The sequence below is a fragment of the Neofelis nebulosa genome, chromosome 2, assembly GCF_028018385.1.
Source record: "Neofelis nebulosa isolate mNeoNeb1 chromosome 2, mNeoNeb1.pri, whole genome shotgun sequence".
Classification (NCBI taxonomy): Eukaryota; Metazoa; Chordata; class Mammalia; order Carnivora; family Felidae; genus Neofelis; species Neofelis nebulosa.
In genome coordinates this window covers 2,068,919-2,089,293 of record NC_080783.1, presented here as the reverse complement: position 1 = coordinate 2,089,293, position 20,375 = coordinate 2,068,919, and the positions used below count along the sequence as shown (strand labels likewise).

At 59.5% G+C, this 20,375-nt stretch overlaps 1 protein-coding gene and 1 long non-coding RNA gene across 8 annotated transcripts in view; one reads left to right on the top strand and one right to left on the bottom strand.

Moving 5' to 3' along the window:
* The window catches only part of HDAC4 (histone deacetylase 4), a 288,401-nt gene that overhangs the window by 136,798 nt on the left and 131,228 nt on the right, over nt 1–20,375 (bottom strand). For 5 of the 7 annotated variants that reach the window (XM_058699324.1, XM_058699317.1, XM_058699300.1 and 2 more), the window contains one exon: nt 8,624–8,695. The exons of 1 other annotated variant lie outside the window; for it this stretch is intronic. In XM_058699324.1, the coding sequence (XP_058555307.1) occupies nt 8,624–8,695 (72 nt within the window). Of the gene's footprint in view, nt 1–8,623; nt 8,696–9,271; nt 9,830–20,375 lie in introns of those variants that run through there. One more of the 7 variants, XM_058699340.1, reaches the window with a different exon arrangement.
* LOC131494767 (uncharacterized) lies at nt 12,907–15,817 on the top strand. Its single transcript, XR_009253589.1, has 2 exons — nt 12,907–13,424; nt 14,095–15,817. It is a non-coding gene; the product is annotated as an uncharacterized LOC131494767 (long non-coding RNA).

Genomic DNA, 20,375 nt, shown 5'->3' with positions numbered 1-20,375 from the left:
CTCAAGTGCGGGGGACACCGACAGAGCCCGGCCGGGAGAGGGGTGGCCAGGCCTGGAGCAGCACCAGAGACGCACGAGGGGGCACTTCTGGTTAGGAACGGCAGACCGAACACCGTCACACCGAACACCGTCGGGGACGCTCCCTGCTCCCCCAAGATCCCACTAAAACAGTACGGAGTGCTTTAAAAAAAAATCACCCACCACAAATGCAGACAAAATGCAAACAGGAGAGAGAACACAGTTCCCCAAGTCAGAAAGAACATGGGTGAGGGGTGCCTGGCTGGCTCAGTTAGCCGAGCAAACAACTCCTTGGTTTTGGCTCAGGTCACGGTCTCGTGGCTCGTGGGATCAACCCCTGTGTCGGGCTCTGCACTGAGCGTGAAGCTTACTTGGGATTCGTTCTCTCTCGTTTCTCTCTGCCCCTCTCCTGCCTGTGCTGTCTCTGTCTCTGTCAAAATAAACTTTAAAAATTAACTAAAAATTAAATTAATAAAATTAAATAAATAATAAATTTTAAAATTTTAAATTAAACCTTAAAAATTAAAAAAAAAACAGAAAGAACATGGGTGAATAACGGGTACCTGCCTTATCAGACACAAGAAACCCCATCCTACTCTATGATGGCGGGGAAAGGCGGGTCTGCGTTTTGCCGCAAAGCCTCCCGGGACTCAGCCGCTGTGGCCCTAGAACCCACAGCTCAGGAGATGGAGCACCTACCCCGGGAGCACTCCTGCTTCCCTCCTGGGAGCACTCGTGCCAACCCCACAGAGCTGGAGGAGCCTGGAGGCTCCCTTCCCGGAGAGGGCGAAGGTCCCAGATTGACCAGGCTTGAGAGCATGGAAATGGCTGATGACCCAGGATGTGGGCGGCCCGGGTCCACACCGTCCCAGTGAGGCTAGGGGGGCCCCCAGCCGCTGGCACCACCCACACCCTGAAGGGCCCCCAGCCTTCGGGGGACCTTCCCCAAAGATGAGCAGACAGTGGGGTTGCCAGATGGTCAGGAAAACTGTCATCATGCAAGGCAGAACCCAAACAGGACAACAGGACCCTGGGGGGGGGGGGGTGCAATGCAGAAGGAGACAGTGCTGTCCTAGACAGAAGGACGGACACACCATCCGGGTGGCCATGGGGACGGAGGGCAAGGCTTGGGAAGGTAGGGGGACCATGCCTCAGTATTCGGGGGGAAAAACGGTTTGCAAAGCCCAAGTGCACAAGCCAGATAGTAAATCACATCGTCACTCTGAGGGCAAATGTCACGTCATAGCTATGCCGGGTCACCTCCGCTCCCATGAGGCCCCAGGGCCATGGGTGAGCGCACAGGGCAGCCCTCCTGCCCCGGGCTGCCTCAGCCCCATGGCAGGCTCCATCCTGGAGGACAGCAGCATGCCAGGAGGCGGCCGTCACCGGCCCGGTGTCATGCCCTGGTGTGACATGCTCGGCCCCCAGCACCTCAGGGCCACGTCCCTCTCTCCAGAGTTGGCAGCCATTCACACATGTATCGCCGAGAGCCCTGGTCTGGGGAGGGGCGAGGGCACACACAGGGAGGCACGGGGCAGAAGGAGAGAGGGTAGGAGAGAAGGAAAAGAGACACGAAGAAGCAGCTGGGGGGTGAGTGACGGAAAGCGGGCAGTGCCTGCTGCCTGCTCCCTCTCTCCTGTGGGTTGGGAGCCTGAAGGGCAGGCCCTGTGTGCCCCGTCCTGTGACAAGCCCGGAGAATCCGATCAGCACGACCCCTGGATGTGCCCACAGCTCTGGGACCTGGAGAGGCCGGGCTGCGGGCTCCTATCCTGCTCGGCTCCCAGGGCCTTGGGGCAGGGCCCGGTGCTCCGTCACGTAGGGAGGCCAGTGTCCATGAGCGAGGTCGGGACCGTGGGGGCAGAGGGGCTAGGTTAACAGGACAGAAAAGCAGACACGAGAGAGGGAGGCCTGTCTTTTCTCTGGAAACACTGTCCTGAAGCACCAAAGCACGATGCCCCAAGCTTTACCCCATAAAGGACTGTCCTTGGGAAAGAATTCACTCTCTCTTGTGTGAATTGCACCCCAAAGTGAACTCGTCAGACTCCCGAGAAAAGCAGCAGGGCCTGCTGGTAACTTGGGAGGCATCTGGTAGGAAGTGGCCGTGCCGTGGTCCGCATCCTGAAGCAGCTTCGGTCGCCCTTGTCCCTGCAGGTCAGCAGCCACGCCCTCCACTTCAGATTCCGCTTCTGAAGTTCTTGTGAACAGGACTTGAGCCCCCGGGTGCACCTGCACGGCAGAGGGCAAGGAGTCCGGGGCCTGCCAGGTGACGGGTGGTGACAGGAGTCCCCCTCTGGGGGCCCAGACCCAGTCACCAGGCCCGGCGTCCCAGAGAGACATGCGCTAAACACTGAGGAGGTCTGGTACCTCCTGAGGCGTGGCCGGAACCTTCTACGACAGAGTTAAAGGAAAAGCCCATGCAGCCTTGAACCCTCACGGGAGACGTTCGCGACGTAACCCAAAGCGTTTTCACGTTAGGTTCCCTGCACGGGCTGGTTTTGCTTCATTTTAAACAGAGGTTCCAGGGGTGCGATCACAAAGGCTTCTGGGCTGGCGGAGGGAGGTGGTCACCCCGGAGCGGAGCCGAGAGCCTGGGTACCAGCAGACGGGAGGAGACGAAACAGAAGTCGGCAGAGAGCCGCACGAGGCTCCCTCCCGTGTGCCCCACGCTGTGCCAGAGTCGCCCGCCATGCTTCCCGGTCCCCGGTGCCTCCGCCAGGCCGAGTGGTCATGTGACACGAGAGGACGAGTCTGCTCGAGGCCACGCAGACCCCCTGAGCTGCTGGGCTGCCAGGCCCGACCCTGCACTCGCTTCCTTCAATCCGGAGTCCAAGTGGGAGCACAGGAGTGGGGCAGGGAAGGGAGCACACCGGACAGACGCCGTGCTTGTGCCGTGGGAGATGCTGTTCCTGGCACGGCGGCGCCCCTGCACGCAGACTGCCCGAGGGAGGCACAGGCCTGGTGGGAGGGACAGGGAGAAGCAACCGGCATGGAGAAGCCAGGCTGCACTGACCGCTCCCAGGGGGACGGGCTGGGAGCCCAGAAAGGACCGGAGCGGGAGGCTGGGGACGGGCAGGCCTTGGAAGTGATGCCTTTCCACAGTCGGGACTGGTGATGAACTTCAACCGCGATGGGAAAAGCACACCTTGAGGACTCCTCTGCGCCACGCCCGGGGAAGGAGGCAGCGACCCAGCAGGACACCCCAGCACGGCACCCTTCTTCCCGGAACTGCTCCCGGCCGTGGATTCACCTGCTCCCCTAAAGTCACCGCCGGCACCTCCGGACGGCTCACGGTGCCCACCACACATGTACAGCTGTGCGGCCTCCCTGGATAAAACTGCAGTGACACTCAGGTTTCCGGCTTCCGTGGGCCCCAGGCTCCTCAGTCCGGGCTAAGTCAGGGCTGCTCACAGGGGCTCTCGGGTGAGCCTGTGCGGGGAGGGAAACGGGAAAACTCTCCGCATTTGCTTAGACTGAGCAAATCAAACTGGGACTCTTCTCCCCAAATTTTCAAACTGCAGAACTTGACTTCGGCATCTTTATGTCCTGGGTTTCATTTTTCCTCCCAAGTTGAAAGCAGACAAGCAAGCAGGAGGAGCACGGCAGGCCCCCGGGACAGCAGGGCAGATGCCTGCTATGCGTCCCTGCGCGGGCCCACCTGCAGCGGAGGGCAGCCCGTCTTCGGCCACGATGGAGCGCGTCCTGGGGGGCACTGCCTCCAGCCCCAGGGTGGTCCAGGGTCACAATGGCGCCAGAACCAGGAGATCAAGGAGCACAATCCCCGACCCCACCTGGCACCCAGCAGGAGCCACACAAGGCAGCCCAGGCCTCCACCGCACCCCGTCCTCACATTACACACACACACACACACACACACACACACACACACACACACACACACGAAGGAGCATCACGTGAGAAGTATTACCACACGGGCTTTGTTCCCAGGGGATCTACTGGTTAAAGTAACTAATCAGCTCAGGTGCCAATAGGGAGCTTTTCTGGCGCTTTCCCCGGGTCGTACGGGGTCACATAGGTCTCACATCTGCATTTGCCTCACGAGATGCATTTCCGCTCACGGAAACCAAACAACGGCACAACCAACATGCCTGCGAGGCAGCAGAAGCTTCGCGCCAGCCCAGACGGCTCCTGCTCCAAACTCCCAGACATGTGTAAGAAATTCTGTCGCCGCTTCGACAGCGTGCTGGTCAAATACCCTTCACGGCGTGGGAATCCATGTTTAAAGCTAGCCCTCACTTTCTGTCTTCATTTGGGTAAGTTCTCGGGAGTTTCTGTAGTTTCTTCAAGAGGCCGGAATTTCCTTTGAAAAACTCAATTTCACCTTTGTCGTACCGCCTTCCTAAGGAGCCTCCCCAGCTGACCCACGTGCGCACTCTAGGGGCACGTGTATCGCAGGCGACGGTGCCTGCATCCCATAGCTGCGGAACCTTCGGGGGCCTGCAGCGCGCATCCGTAAGCTTGGGGGCCACGACCTTGTCTGAGGCGGTCTCTTCTCCAGCGGCACCGGAGCACGGGGGTCCTGCCCCATAACTCGCGTGCCGGGTGCCCAGCGAGGGTGCGTGGCTGCCGTGACGAGCACACATGCCTGGTGGACAGCCCCACGCACGCCGTCGGTTAACTGCGGTGTGCTTCAGATGTGCGTCCTGCTCCCGCTCCGGTCTCGCTTCCTCCACTCTGCTCCTGGACGACCGAGGCCTCCCCTTGACCCCGTTCCCTCCGTCAGGGCTGCTGAGCGTCCACACCGGGTAGCACCCGAGTGAGCCCCCTCCCAGTTCTGGGAGCCAGCACCCAGCACGTCTGGCACCCCATGTCTCTCCCCTAATAGACATCGCTTTTATTTTTTTTTTTTTTTTTTTTTTTTTAAATTTTTATTTTTGGGACAGAGAGAGACAGAGCATGAACGGGGGAGGGGCAGAGAGAGAGGGAGACACAGAATCGGAAGCAGGCTCCAGGCTCCGAGCCATCAGCCCAGAGCCCGACGCGGGGCTCGAACTCACGGACCGCGAGATCGTGACCTGGCTGAAGTCGGACGCTTAACCGACTGCGCCACCCAGGCGCCCCTAGACATCGCTTTTATAATCAGAGGGAGAAGCCTGTAACTTCAAAACAGTTACGACAATTCAGAAATGAGCGACTTAAGCGTCTTCCAAGGGCACTAGAACCCAAGCACCTGATGCAGTGGGTGTGTGGTCCTGGGGCCTCCCTCTCCCCAAGACGCCCATCTCTCCCCTTCTCCTCTGCCCTGCATCCCCGACACCTCTCCCCACCCGACGGAGCTGATGGCGTGGCTTCTTCAGGACCCCCGCCCGGCTGTCGCGTCTGTGCCCCAGGTCCCCACCCGGGAAGGAAAATGACAGTCTCCGGGAAGGGCGAACAGGTGCAGCCACATCCGTGACGGTGTTATTTCACTTCAGAAAACAGAAATACGATGCTCACCTAGGGTAACAGTAGCACAGGATCTGCTGTATTTGAGGGTAAGCGGCTGTATGGTTTCTTCTAAGATCCAACTACTTTGCAATTACAAGTTCTATTTCATTTATTGATTTTGAGAGAGAGAGAGAGAGAGAACACCGTGCACAAGCAAGGGAGGAACAGAGGGGGAGGAGAGGGAGGGAGAGAGAGGAAGAGGGAGAGAGAGAGAGAGAGAGAGAGGGAGGGAGAGAGAGAGAGGGAGGGAGAGAGAATCCCAAGCAGGCCCCGAAGTGTCATCACAGACCCCGATGTGGGGCTCAAACTCACGAACCCTGAGATCATGACCAGAGCCGAAGTCACGAGTCAGATGCTTCACTGACTGAGCTACTCAGGTGCCCCTACAATTAGAAATTTTAAAACAAGGAAAAGCAGAAGGAAAGGCTTGTTTACCTACGAGAAGTTACAGGGCAGGGGAGGTTAAGAAATCAAAGTAACCCCAACTGACTAGAATTTTGGCCTTTTCCTTCTACGATACAGACTGTTCTGCCATGAGACATTATTCTTTTTAAGAATTACCTCAGGTCTCGATTCAAGAGGGCACACAAAAGATGGGAATAGTGCTTTTCTATTTGAAGTCAGTCTTTGTAAGGACTATTTAAAGGAACCGTTATCAGAAGAAGCCTGCGTTGAGGTCAGCATCGTTCACAACCTGGAAGAGCCAGGAAGTGCGCGCAGGTCAACAGTGGGGGGGGGGGGGGGGGGCCACCCGAGCCCTTTCCTACTCGGCGCGCAAGCCACTGCTTCAAGGAGCCGGCTCCCCAGGTGGACGCCGGAGTCATTCCTGCAAACTGTGTCACGTATCGGCTTGCGTCCACACTGCCACGTGTCAAAAGAGGGCCGAAGTTAAACTCGACTGCCAGAAAACCCACCAAGGCCGACCGGGATGGACAGAGAAGTACAGAGAACATCGTTGCTACTCCCGCATCATCACCGTGTGGCTGTGAAGGAAGTCTTGGTACTAAGTTTCAAATCCTTCATTAACCTGAATCAACATTTTTAGTGCGACGTACTTGACTGTGGGCTGGCCCGGCCGAGCGCGTGGACCCGTGAGGAGGGCCCCGCCCCCTCACTACGGCGGCTTCTGCGGCGCCTCGCGTGCAAGCCTCACGGCCGACGTCACACCCCTGGCACCGCGTGCACGCGCCCCCTTCCTCGCTGGCGCCCCACGGGCACGGCTCCCCCACTGCGAGCACTCACCACCAGTGACACACACACAAAAAGCAAAAGCACCAGAAAACGCAGCAGTGTCCGACTCGACCCGCGGGGATCTGGCTCCCAGGAGGCGAAAGGACTTGCTTCGGTTCCCTGGGGGCACACTCCCCAAGGCGTGTTCCTCGAGGTAGGCGGTTCCCCGCAAAGGAGGGGAGGAGGGGGAAGGGCCCGGGGGGCATTCCTGGGACCCGGGACCGGCTCTGTCCCAGCTACGCCACACACCGTCTTCCGTGTCTGTCAATGGGACGCGAAGGGATGGCATCTGTCCAGGAACTACTAAAAATCAGACCTGTACATTCGATCCTTCTGAGAATCCTGTGGAGAAGGCATTAGTATCCCCGTCTAAGAGATGAGCAAACAAAACAAAACAGAAACTCAGCAGCCGGCCTCAGGCCACAGCCGAGGGGTCGGCGGGATCCCGGGGCCCCTCAGCCCAAATGCAAAGCCCATGGGCCGTCTGACACTAAGCCGAGTCCCAAGTCGGGTCTCAACAGGCAGCGTGCTCTCACCGAGCCGGAAGATCCATTTGCAGCCCACCTCTTTGTGGCTCACGTGGAAGCGACACATACCTACCCCCTTTTCAATGCGTCGGGCCATCTGCAGAGTCTCCTCTGTCCCACCCCTGGGTGGGCTCTAGGAGCCAGTCTTAAAATGCCCGGCCACACGGGGACCCGCGTTCAAACAAGAATAACACCGGCAGAAGGAGCTGAAGAACAAGTCACAACCAGCACGGTTTACTCCATACGGACCAAAACTGGGGCACCTCCTGTGCTACCGTGGAGCCTCCCTGCCCCCCACTCCGTGCGGGGTCACAAGTGAAGGGGCGGGGGGAAGAAGCAGAAGCTGGAGCGGGCTGTGAGCGGCCCCAGGGGCACGGAGCGCCCGAGCACCGTCCAGGAGCACCACGGAGAAGCCACAAGATGCTGTGTTTGGGGAAACGCCAAGGAGAGGCAGGGACGGCTCTCCTCCGGCACCTCCAGCCTCGTTCAAGGGCACGGGGGACGGCGAGGCGGTGGGCGGGCCCGACGGGGGCCGGGGCAGAGGCAGGGGTCCGCCGGCGCTGCCCACGGAGGGAGCGGGCGGGGTGGCGCCCACGAAGGCCAGGGACCACCGAGACACAGGCCTCGGCGAAGGCAAGGGTCCGGCGGCGCTGGCCTCGACACGCCGGCCCGGGGGTCTGCGGCCAACTCACACCCCGGGCCCCGAGGAGGGACGGCCGAGCGGCCTGTGAGGGGGACCCGAAGGCGCCCAGGCTGTGAGCTGAAATCCTGGAGGACACCGGATGGGGGGGAGGTGTTTCACAGAAAGCAAAAGACTGGAAAAAATGTTTCCACGGCCATCTAGATTCGGAAAACGCTGCTTAACGCTGCTTAAGGCGTAATATTTGGAAATCTCATACGTGGAATCAAGGACTCCTGATCACGGCTGACGTTCTTTAGTTGATGAAAGGACAAGACGACTGGGAGACCTTGTCACTGAGCGGCTAAAGCAATGAGAAGCCCGGGCTGTGGGTGAGGCGGGACTTGCCCGTGGTCCTGTGGCGGCCAGCAGCCTGGCCACGCCGGGCAGGGACTTCGGGCCCTGGCCTGGGCTCAGAACTCTTTCGCGGGGGCCCTCCTATGGACGGGGGCCAGGGTCACGCCTAAGAGAAGCAGGTGGCCCCTCTGGGAAGAACACGCCCTTCGGAGCTCAAGACGGAAAAGATTCACTCCTTTGCCACTGAAATAACCTCAAGGCAACGCCCAATGCACTTCCACAACGGGTGGCCTATTTCACCCCCGGAAAAGAACACAGGAGTCCACGGATCTGATGGCCCACCTGCCCCCCCACACCCCCCGTGGGTGGAGCCTCCGAACGCCCCCCGGATGAGCCCGTGCCCACCAGGCGGGGCGTGCCGACTTACCCGTGCTGGGCATGTGGTTCACGCGGGCAGGGTTTAGCAGTTCCACAGGCTGGTCTCGGCCAGAAAGTCCATCTGGAGGACAGAGAAAGCATTTGGTTTCAGAAACTGCGCGCGTTTCCACGAAAATGCTTTGCACTCAGAGTCTGCGAGGACGCTCCTCGCAGACAATGGAAAGGCAAGCGTCCTTCGCATTTTTAAAGGAGGACAGTTTTAATTCCATCGCAGGTTATTTTTATTTGCCGCATCAGAAACCGAGAGCCCCTTTGGAGGACGCCAGAGTAGTCCCGACTGCAACAGGGCGGGCGACAGCTTCTGGCCTGAGGACATCTACCCAGCTCGGCCGTCCCGGTTCACTTCGGTTTCCAGCCACGTTCTACCTACTTGTGCTCATCAGCACAGCTTTTCTGCAGAGACCGGAAGCCCGGAGATGATGGAAACGGGAGAACCGCTCGCCCTCTTCCCAGATGCTGACAGGTGGCCGGGGTGACAGCAGAAACGCGGCCCTGGCGGGGGTGGGGGGCCCGGCCGAGAGCAGCTGTGCGGCGTGCTGCGGGGGGACGCCCGAGGTCACCAACACGCCCAGACACGCTTTCGCAAAGATGCCTGGCCGGCTACTCGCAGCTTAAGGAATCATTTTCTTGAACCCACCTTGGGCCCGTATTCGGGAACCGTCTCTCGCTCCCCAGGCTGGGCGCGGAGACGGAGCTGGCTTCCGGCCACCACCCTAAACCTGGAGCCGCCGCTCTTGCGCTCCCTGAGACTCCCCATCTCCTCCCGGGCAGAAGAGCCAGAAAACTCTGGCAAAACTTCCAGGAATCACACTTTGGGTTTAAAATTAGCTCCTGACAAGTGGTGCACAGCGGGCTGCGGGGACAGGCGCGTCATGACAGACGTGACGTGGCGTCACTCTCGCGACTGCCTGGAGGAGAAAGTGCTAGTCTCACAGAGCAGCCGTGAGCTCCCTCAGGCAGACTTTCCAATCACGACCAAACGGAGGGCATCGGATCAGCCGCGGTACGAACGCTTCGCTCTTTACCTCCAGCGGATAACGCCTCGCACGGCCGTCCCGTTCTGCGTCAGCCAACCCGCGAGTGTCTCGGAACACGTTCCAAGTCCAAGGACAGAAGTCCTCGGAGGAGCTCCAGATGTGTGCTCCTGAGATCTGAAGACCCCCCACCCCCGACTGAGGGAAGGGCGTGAGGCCTTCAAGGGGCAGCCGCACACAGGAACAAGCCACCGTGAGACCCCCCCCCCCAGGCCACGGGGAGAAGCCACCACGGGGCGTCTGGGACGCCTCCCCTCAACTGGCAACCCTTCCCCAACTTGGCAGCGTGTCTGCGTGGCTACAAGAAGACTCCAGGCGCATTCGGGGCTAAGACGGTGCGTGGCTCCCCGAGGCGGGGGGACCGACAGCCCGTGTCACACCGAACACCTGCACGAGGGCCTTTTCTCAAAGCCCGGGACCCCTCGCCAGCCCGAGTGCTGAGCCATAAGCCTGCCACCCTGCCACGTGAGCTCCCTGGCTGCCATGTTGAGAGAGACCGTGAGACGGTGACGGAAAAGCACTCTGGAACCTTTCTTCCTGAAAATACATAGGTGAAATTTATTTTGTTTACGAACAAAATTTTTCACTTTCAAAAATACAAAATTCTGGGGGCACCCGGGTGGCTCAGTTGGGTAAGCGTCCAAATCTTGACTTTTGGCTAAGGTTGTGATCTCACAGCGGCAGGATCGAGCCCTGCGCCAGGCTCCGTGCTGGGTGCAGAGCCTATGTGAGCTTCTCTCTCTCTGCCTCTCCCTCCCTCTCTCTCCCTCTTCTTCCTCTCTCTCCCTCTCTCTCCCTCCCCCATCTCTCTCCCTCTCCCTCTCTCCCTCCCTCTCCCTCTCTCTCCCTCTCCCTCCCCTCCCCTCTCTCTCTCTCCACCCCCCGCCCTTCTCCCCTACTCACACGTTACGTAAAACAATAAGAAATTCATATACTATATATTTTTAAAAACTTTGGATTCCACTGTAAATACTTTCAGAGACACCAGAAGGCCCTTTTGAAAATCCTACTCTAGCTGTAGCTTCCCAGGGACAAGGGTCAGGAGCACGGTGCTTGGAAAACCATCCCACTCAGGGCTCTCAACCAGGTTCACAGGAAGCCCCCACCTTGCAATCCCGTCCCCCGGAACGGACCCCCAGAGTCACCTCCCAAGGTCTGCCTTCAACTTCCATCTGAACCAAGGCTCTAGAACCAGAAAGAGTTTAGAAACCGAGAAGCCAGTTGACAGATGAGGAAACTGCGGATTCTGGGACCGGCTAGTGGCCGTGCCGGGCCAGCGCCCCCGCTTATGGGAACACCTCCTCTCGAGTGCAGTCCTGAGCCGTTCATGTCTGCCCCGAGCCCCAGAGGTCTGATTACGCCAAAGCCAAACGCACAAACGGTGCATAATAACACGTCACTTATGTCCACGCTCAAGGGAGAAGGGGCGTCAATCTCCACGCGCTCGATTCAGAGCGCGAGTTCAAAGATGTGTGGTCCTTAGTGCATCCCCAAGTATCGCCCCTGAGTGCTAAGTTCAGGTAGGGCTTTGCTGAGTCGGCCCATCCCCAAAATGTCTGGACGCCAGACTGGGGTACGTCCCCCCAAGTCGCCAGCAAGACGTCGATGGCATGTCTGGACGAGTGGGCGTGCCGGGAAACGTGGCTGTGTGGCGAGGACGCTCCTGTTCTGTGGTCTGGGACCGTGGACCCGGGGCCTGCATGGTGAGGGGGGTTGTGAACTCTGACCAGATGTGCTTTCGTATCCTTCTTCCCCCTGAGCTCACGGGGCCTCCCGGGGAACCCACGAGGAAGGTCAGGCAGGTACCAGAGCCACACGCTGGGCAGGACCCAGGCCACCGGCCGCAGCCACGGCCACAGGCCGTAAGACCCCGGCGGAGGCCTGAGCAGCTGCGGCCCCGGGACAGCGGGGCCCCCCACCGCCTCACCCCGAAGAGCCTGGCCGGCCCACGCCTGCACAGTGTGGACGCTGAGGCAATTTCTGTGACAAGTCCCACATCATCTACAGGACAACAAGAAAAAACAAACAGAAAAACAAACTCAGACACTGAATAAAAAGGTTCAGCCCCTTCCTGATAGACTTAAAAGGGGTCCACACAAAAACTTATGTTTCTCGGACCAATAAACACAGTACACGAGAAATCCACACACAGGTTACCTAATGAGAGATGGGGAGGAGGGGTGAGGGCTGGAGTCAGGCAGGGAGGGCAGAAAAGAGGAAGGGCAGGGAAGGGAGGGGAGCGGAGAGGAAGGGGAGACAGAAGAGGGCAAGGGAGAGGACAGGAGGAAGGAGAGGAGGGGAGAGGAGGGGAGAGGAGGGCAGGGGAGGGGAGAGAAGGGGAGGGGAGGGGAAAGGAGGAGAGAGAGGAGGGCAGGGGAAGGAAGAGAAGGGGAGGGCAGGGGAGAGGAGAGAACCCCCGTCCCCCCTGCACACTACTGTCCTCCTTGGTGGGGATGAGATGTGTCTCATTAAGGTTACACCCTGAGGGCCTCTGACCCTGAGCTGTTCTGCATTCAAGTCCTCTGCTCTGTTCTAAACAACCGGGTTTCATCTTTTTTCCTGATTCAGGGGAATTCTGTACAAACCCTGACGGCGAATCCTCTGGCAGCTGCCTGCTGCAGACATCAGCTCAGAGACCGTCTGTCTTTAAGGTCACATCTGTCGATCCTGTCAAAGCTTATGCTTTCTGGGGCAGGTTTAGGACGGTCCTCCGGAGCTGGAGGCGGCAGAGACGCTCCCCGGAACCGGCTCCTGCCGGTCCCGTGGCCTTGCCTTTCACCCGTGGGTCTCTCCTCTCTCTCTGCTCTTGGTTTTTGTCCTGAGGAAGGTGAGGGTTCTCTGGGGTGTGTGTGTGTGTGTGTGTGTGAGTTTTCAATGGAAAGCCAAGTGCCTCATCATACTTCGGCTGCTGGCTGGCACCCCAGCTCCGCCCATTCTCTGCCCCACTGGCCGATGTGTTTATACCTGTGCCAATAATCATACTGCCATTTTACAATAATCCTTAATATCCAGCAAGGCAAGAATCCCTACTTTCTTCTTCAGAACGATCCTGGGTGACATGGGTTCTTTACCACATAAATCCTAGAATCAGCTTGTGAAGTTCCAAAAGACAGAAAGACAAAAAGAAAAGAAAGAGACGAGGGGAGGGGAGGGGAGGGGAAAAGAGTAGGCGGGAGGGGGGAAAGGAGAGGGAAGGGGAGGGGCAGGGAGGGGAGAAAGGGAGGGAGCGAACTAACTGGCTGGACTGCGTCTCCCATCCGTGAACAGGGACTGTGACTTCATCTCATTCCTCTCAAAGGTGTTTTAGAATTTTGAGCCCAGCGTGATCAGAACACTTTGGGTTTATGCCTAGGTATTTGGTATTTTGAGCACAACATTCTAGACAGCTTCTGCGTGCTGGGACACAGAAACGCCATCGCTCGCCACACGCTGGTCTTGTGTCCCGGCATCTTGCGAGGCTCACATTCGCTGTCATCCGCTCCCTGATGTTATTCTGGATTTTCCCTGTGCGGGATCGCGCTGCCCATGACTGTGACAGTCTGTTTTCCCTTTTACTTCTCTTTCTTGCCTTATCCTTGGCTGGGATGGACGGTGCGTCCGAACAGAAACGCTGAGAAAGACCCCCGTCCCGTTTCTGACCTCCCCCTTCTTCCTCCCTGATTGCCCCGCGCGCGCCCCAACCTCCTGGACCCACGGGCTCGTGGCAGCGATGCGGACGGGACAGCCGGGATGCTCTCATGAACGTGAAAGATCGGGGTAAGTGCACCCCCGGAACTGTGCTCGGCACAGGGGTGTCTGGTGCGGGCGGGGAAGCCACGGGAGCGGGCAGCACACTCTCCCCCCCACCACCACGCACCCGGCGCCCGGTGCGGCCGCGGCACAGCTGCTTTCTGACTCGCGGTCACAGAGTCCGAGATATGCGACAGCAGTGATAATTCAACTCTCCGTCCCAGCCGATTTCCCCATCCATTTTTATTTTTTATACAAGCTTTTTATTTTAGAACAGTTGTGGAGTTCCAGAAAAATTACACACAGCACGGGGAGCTGTCACATTGCCGCCTCCCCCGCGGGGAGCATCTCCCGTGGGCATGGCGGCCCGAGCTCCCCTGAGCTGAAGCCCGGGGATGGGGCCGCTCAGGTTTCCTGTGCTCCCTGCTGCCCTCTCTCTGTCCCAGCCGCAGCCCGGGATCCCACAGGACTCCCTCTGAGCTGGGACGCTTCTTCTGACCTCTCGCGTGGGATGAGGGGACAGTGTGGAGGGGAGTCAGGTACTCTGGGGACTGGCCCGCCACTAGGACTTGTCCAATGCTCTCCTCGTCACGTGACATCACACACCAGCAACATGACCGGTCGCTGGGGCTGGTCCCCTCGGTCACCAGGCCAGCCTCCCCACTGTAAGGTGCTGTTTTTGTCCCTGTCCACACAGCACTCTCTGAAACGAGGCCGCTCTGCGGAGTCCATGCTGCTGAAATGCTGTGGGCAGCCCGTAGTGTCCACTTCCCAGGATTAGCGCGCTCCCGGGGACACGGCGAGGAAACACCAGACACAGAGGCAGCCTGGCCCCCGGGTCCCGAAGAAGAAGGTGGCAGCGAGGTGCGGAGGGCAGGGCTGGGCGGAACCGCACCTGAGCCACCTCGCCCTGCGAGCTGGAGACGGCCTTCAGTGCCACCGGCCTGGCTCCAAGCCCGTGCCGCCCGCGCCCAAGGCGAGACCCCGGGCTGCTCTGTCTACGCTTCTCTCAGGCCACCCTGAAGACGTGCTGAGAACGAATCCTGTGTCTCAGGGCCTACCCTGGGCCTGGGGAGCAGTCAGCAGATTTTCCAGCAGGAACAATGACGGTATTCCTTCCCTCTCGCCCGTCCCCCTCCCCGTCATCTAATCCGGGGTGAGCTCAAATCTAAGAGGGAACATGCCAGAATGTATGCACAGGAAGGGGCTCCTCCCTACAAAGCGAATGAGCTCCAGTCTGAGTCTTGGCCGGATCCTGGCTTGCACTCTGCCGCCGGGTCTGCCGTGGCCCCACACGCGCTGTGACGAGCAGGAGGTTCTGGGGGCGAGCGGGCACTGGCTCCTGGGTGCCCGCTGGCCATTCCGCCAGGCAGCCTGGAGTCGGAGCGGCCGTGACACGCTGCGTTCCGAACGAGGGCCGCAGCCCAAGAGGGAGGCATCTGGGTCCTTCCTGCCCTTCCAAATCTGGAAGCGCGTGCGGCTCGAGGAGAAACTGGGGCCGTGGGGGTAAAGGCGGCTTATCCCCAGGTTGGGGGGCACCGAGTCGTACGAGTGCCCAGGGTCTCACGTTGAACAGGAGAAGCCCTGGGTTCACGTAGAAACCTACTTAACGCAAAAAGTCGCATCCCTGCCGCAGGGACACGTGTGCTCCTGAGCGTGTCGGTACGAAGCCCGACGCAAGAAAAAAGCTTTCAAGACACAGGCGAGGCTTCGTAGGGAGGGCCGAAGCTTGGGAGGCTCTCCTGCCTGGTGACGGACGGCTGGTCTCTGGCCTGCGTGAGGATGGAAGGCCAGGCCGCGAGCAGCACGGCTTCTGGCCTACGGCACGCAGCAGGTGCCTGCACGGAAGCGCCACCGGAGGGGCTCGCCCCCCTGAACCCCGCCCCCATCTTCCGGGGGGCGCGGTAGGAACACGTGAGCGTCAGTGTCGGGTCACTGGGGCCTGGGCTCAGTGCCAACGTCAGCGGGAGGCCAGCAAGTCCCCGCCCCTAACCTGAGAGAGTTGCACGATTAGTGACCTGGAAGTCGGACCCCCCCCCGTTCAATGAAATTCTAAAAGGGGGCTCGCTATGCTGAAATGTCCCCGCTCAGAGACACGGAAGTGATTCATCAGGTGGGCAAAATACTCAAATCCCCCCAGGCCCCCCATGACCCGAACCCACTCCCCAAAAGGACTTGGCCTCCCCTCCGCCTTCCTGCCCTCTGGGCACCGCCCGCCCTGGCACAGCCCGCCCCCGGTGGTGCCCGAGCCCGGGGAGGCCAGCACCCCCTGGACGGCCCACCCCTCGGATGGCGAGCCAGCGGGCACTCCCTGGCGAGTTCCGCCTCCAGCAGCAGGTGCCGCAGTGTTTCTTTTCCTCCCCGCGCAAGTTACCGAAAACGACCCCAGTTCTGCAATAAAGCTTGTATCCGCCCGTTAATGTGAATTAAACTTTAATGCGTTAAATGCCGTGAATTCCTGAGGCATGTCCAACGTTGCTGTCTGGAGAACGTGACGAAGGAACACACGGTCTTTCCCCTTAGAGACTCGTAAGACGTCCAGGCTCATCTAGGAAATACTCCTCTCCTCCACCTAAAAGTCAGAACTAGCTCTAGCTACGTGTTTGTGGGAAACATGAGTCCAAAGGACACCAAGGGGCTAAGCCCCGTCAAGTGCGGGGTGGGAAGCGGCCCAGGACAGTGACCCAGCTCCTCCCAGGCGCCGAGCCGCTACAGGGGCCCTTCCAGACCTGTCCGTCAGTCCCGACATCTGCGCCTGGGTCTGAGCAAATGACTAAGGAGACATTTTCTAAGACCACCGGCCAAAACCGAGCATCGCCTGGGTAGGAGATGATACTTAGGAATTATTCATTTTGTTGAGTGTGTTGATGGGCTTCTATCTGTTAGAAACACACGCTGTGGCATTTACGGGAAAATGTGGTGGCATCTGGGATTTGTTTTACGTTCCCCAGGAAACAGAGGCTGGGCCAGGGACCGATCAAGTGTGTACGGCCCAAAAGCACAGGGTTCTGAGGTTGGAGTCGGGCACGGGGGCCCCCTCTATGTGTTAATGTCTCTCCTTTTTCATCCGCGCTTGAAATTTTTCATGGTATTTTCAAGAGATGCCAAGAATAAACATGAGCCCCCCCTTTCTGTTGAACGGCACCTGCTGCTGCTGAACTCCCACCAGGTCATCGCCTAAGCAGCTCTCTCTCCCTGACGAGCCCAACCTTCAGTTATTCCCAAGCCCCGGCTGCGCAGACGAGAGCAAACTTGCGTGTAAGTCAGCAAACGGGCCGTGGGCATCCGAGACGTGGGGACAAACAGGGCGCCGAACTCGGCCCCCAGGGCCGAGGGCCCGCGCCTGCTCCACGAGTGGGGTCCGGGTGGCACGGGCCGTGGCCTCCCCGGGAGACACGCTCTGCTTCTCCACACCCCCAGCAAGGCGAGCCCCCCGACACCTGGGGCTTGATCAGGGCCAGCAGGCCCAAACGTCCACGCTGCTTCGGCCCAGGCACGCGGACCGCTTGCAGAGAAGCCGAAGAGAAGAGCCATGCGGGGAAGGGTCGAGGCCTGCTCCTCAGGACTTTTCTCCGGAAAGTTCTCTGGCTCGCCACGCCTGCTTGAGGGAGGGTCCACGGACCCGGTGACAGGGAGGAGCACGTGGCGGGCACACACGCGGGGGAAGAAAGAGAGTGGAGACGGTGAGTCTGTGCCCCTCCCGGGGGGGGGCCAAGGGCAGAGTGGGTCTGTCGCGCACCCACGAGTCCCGGCTCAGGCACTGAGCTGGATAACAGCGAGCGAGCAAAGGACAGAGCAGGACGAGGGTGTGAGTGCAGGAGGGCAGGTGTGCCAGGGGGCAGGTGTGAGGCAGTCCCCACGTCGGGGAGGCAGGGGACAGGCCGCCGCAGTCTGGAAGACCAGGAAAGGCTCGTGTGTTCCCCCCGGGTCGGGGGCCATGCGTCCTGGAGGGACCTTCCCAGCAAGTCTCTGGGCCGGGCCTCCGGGGAAGCTGTCCTCACTGTCCCCCCCCCACCCCCCACGAGGAGGCCACCCCACCCTCCGGACAGCCCGGCCCTGCTCGAGTGGCAATAAGTGATTTAGAAGATCAGGAGAAAATGTCCTCGCCTGCCTTTGAAAACAGCTCCAGCTTGGCTCCTATGAGGCTGTCCATCTGCCCTGGCGGGGGGGACGTAATTGGTGAGTCACCCCAAAGCTGTCTGAAGACCACTGGAGGCGGGGGCGGGGGGTGGGGGGGGGAAGTAGCCTCAGATGTACGACGTGCCGCCTCCCCGGAGCCCGCGTAAGGAATGACAGACACCGGTCCTGGGGAACCTGCAAAGGGACACGGCCAAACCGCAAGCATCCCGGTGACTGACGGGGGAGTTTTCTAGATAGGGCCCCTTACTAATTCAATCAGTAAGGACACAGAGCAACGTGGCCGTTGGCAACGACGGGGAGGCGGCCTGTGGACAGCACACTTTCTCCCCCTGCATGTGCATGGAAACCCGAAGGCCAGCCTTTCCTGGTGCCCCAGCGCTGCTGTTTTTCTGCAGGCGTCCTATTTTCTTTTTTTTTTTTAATTTTTTTTTTCAACGTTTTTTTTATTTATTTTTGGGACAGAGAGAGACAGAGCATGAATGGGGGAGGGGCAGAGAGAGAGGGAGACACAGAATCGGAAGCAGGCTCCAGGCTCCGAGCCATCAGCCCAGAGCCCGACGCGGGGCTCGAACTCACGGACCGCGAGATCGTGACCTGGCTGAAGTCGGACGCTTAACCGACTGCGCCACCCAGGCGCCCCGGGCGTCCTATTTTCTGAACAGGGAGGCCATGTGTGGCCCTGGGGGATTCAGAGGCAGACAGGCCTGGTGGCGTCTACGCCCCCGTGCGGCCTCATCGGCAGTCATGCTGCTTAAACTCAGCCTCAGTTGCCTCACGTGTGCGTGGATACAAAAAGGAAACCAAATGACTCGTGCGAAGAACAGGGCACCGCCCGTGCCCTTGCGTGACGCTAACGCGCAGCCCCGTCTGCGCCCGGGACGTAGGCTCTGGCCCAAGTCGAGGCACCCGATTGCGGCCAAAGCGTCTCCTGAAAACGTGAGTCGGCAACTAAAGCCGCTGGATGGAGAAGCCAGGCCCCCAGAGCACTCCCCATACTGCCAGGCACTAAAAATGAGCCGAAAGGTGTTTGTGGTTACGTGACAGGAAGCCAGAAAATAGGTACACGTTGATGAGCAGCTCGAGAGAAATGACTCACAAACCCATAACAATAGTCCGAAAATGGCCACTTGGAGAACGTCCACGCAGGCATGTTAACCGTGTGGCTGGACTGCATCTAAGGAGGCACACGCCCCAGGAGACCCAGCCACGGGCTCCCCGCTCACGCTTTCCCCAGCCACGCCGGCTTCTAAACGCCTCCCGTGTTCTTCGTACGGAGAAAGGGTCCTCTGCCTTTCTTCCTCTAACGTGACATTGCAGAGGGAACTGAGCAGCAGCCTCCAGCGGTGCTCAGCACGCCAGGCCCTGGAGGGACTGCAGGCCGCCAGGGCCGACCCCCAGCGCACCTGCCCGAGGGACACGCGGCCAGAGCAGCCACATCCAGCAGATGCTCGCGGGAAGCACGCCACAGCGGCCCCGCGGGAAGGCCTCCCCCTGGCTGTTTAGGGCTGTGCCTGCTTCAATTCTTCCAGTTTACTTCGTTTCTCTAAACCACTGTTGTCGCCTGGACCTTGCCGGAGCCACTCGACACAAGAGTGTCATCTGCACCCCGATCAGAAACCACGGCTCCTCGTCCCAGGCGCTCGCTACAGGTCAGGCGCCGGGCGGCGGGCTGCAACCCCAGTAACCTGTTCAGTCCTCGGCAGGGAAACAGGCATAAACACTATGCTGTCCCCGCTGTAAAGATGAAGGAACCAGGAGAGAGAGAGAGAGAGAGAGAGAGAGAGAGAGAGAGAGAGAGAGAAAGAGGACGGGGGCCACACGGTGGGAAGCCCAGTCTGCGGCCCTACCTCTCCACACTCACCCCTTCAAGACACAGGCCCCACCACATCACACACTCGCATGTTCAGTAAGTTTCACCCAACTGCTTATGGAGCAGCTGTCCTGACTCTGGGGATACAGCCTTGAACTGTGTCGAATCCCCGTACCCCAACCTTCTGCTGGTGAAGAGAAAGCGACCACAGAAACAGATCGTGGGGTACCATGTGCGGGAAACAAAATTCACAGGGGAAGAATGTGACTGGGGGTGACTCCTTTAGATAAAGTGATCAAAGAGGGCCCTCGTGATGTGGTGACACCCGGGGGACACGCAGGAAGGGAGCCATGTCAACCATGTCATCTGAGGCACGGGAACAGCAAGTGCAAAGGCCCTGAGGCGGAACAGCTGGCTGGGCTCCGTGCAGCAGGAGCAAAGTGGGAAGACACGGGCGAGGCCAGGGAGGCGCCAGGCCACAGCTCCTGAAGGTCGCCTCGAGACTGAAGTTCTCACTTTTGGTCCAAAGGCTCCTTTTCGCTGCCATGGAGAAGAGTGACCAACACCAGGGGCCCTGAAGAAGGGGAATGGGGGGTGGGAAGAGGAGCCCGGGGGCCGTTTCTGAGGTCCAGGGCTGGACAGGATGGTCGGCATAGAGCAGGAAACGTGCGCTGACTTGGGATATGTGCTGCGGGCTAATCCCCCGGGACTTTCAGTGGCCTAGACGTGGGGGTCACAAGGCAAAGCACTCAGAAATGACAGGGGAGGGGCGCCTGGGTGGCTCAGTCGGTTAAACGGCCGACTTCGGCTCAGGTCATGATCTCACAGTCTGTGAGTTCAAGCCCCGCGTCGGGCTCTGTGCTGACAGCTCGGAGCCTGGAGCCTGTTTCAGATTCTGTGTTTCCCTCTCTCTGACCCTCCCCCGTTCATGCTCTGTCTCTCTCTGTCTCAAAAATAAATAAACGTTATAAAAAAAAAAAAAAAAAAAAAAAAAAAAAAAGAAATGACAGGGGAAAGGCTGGCGGGTG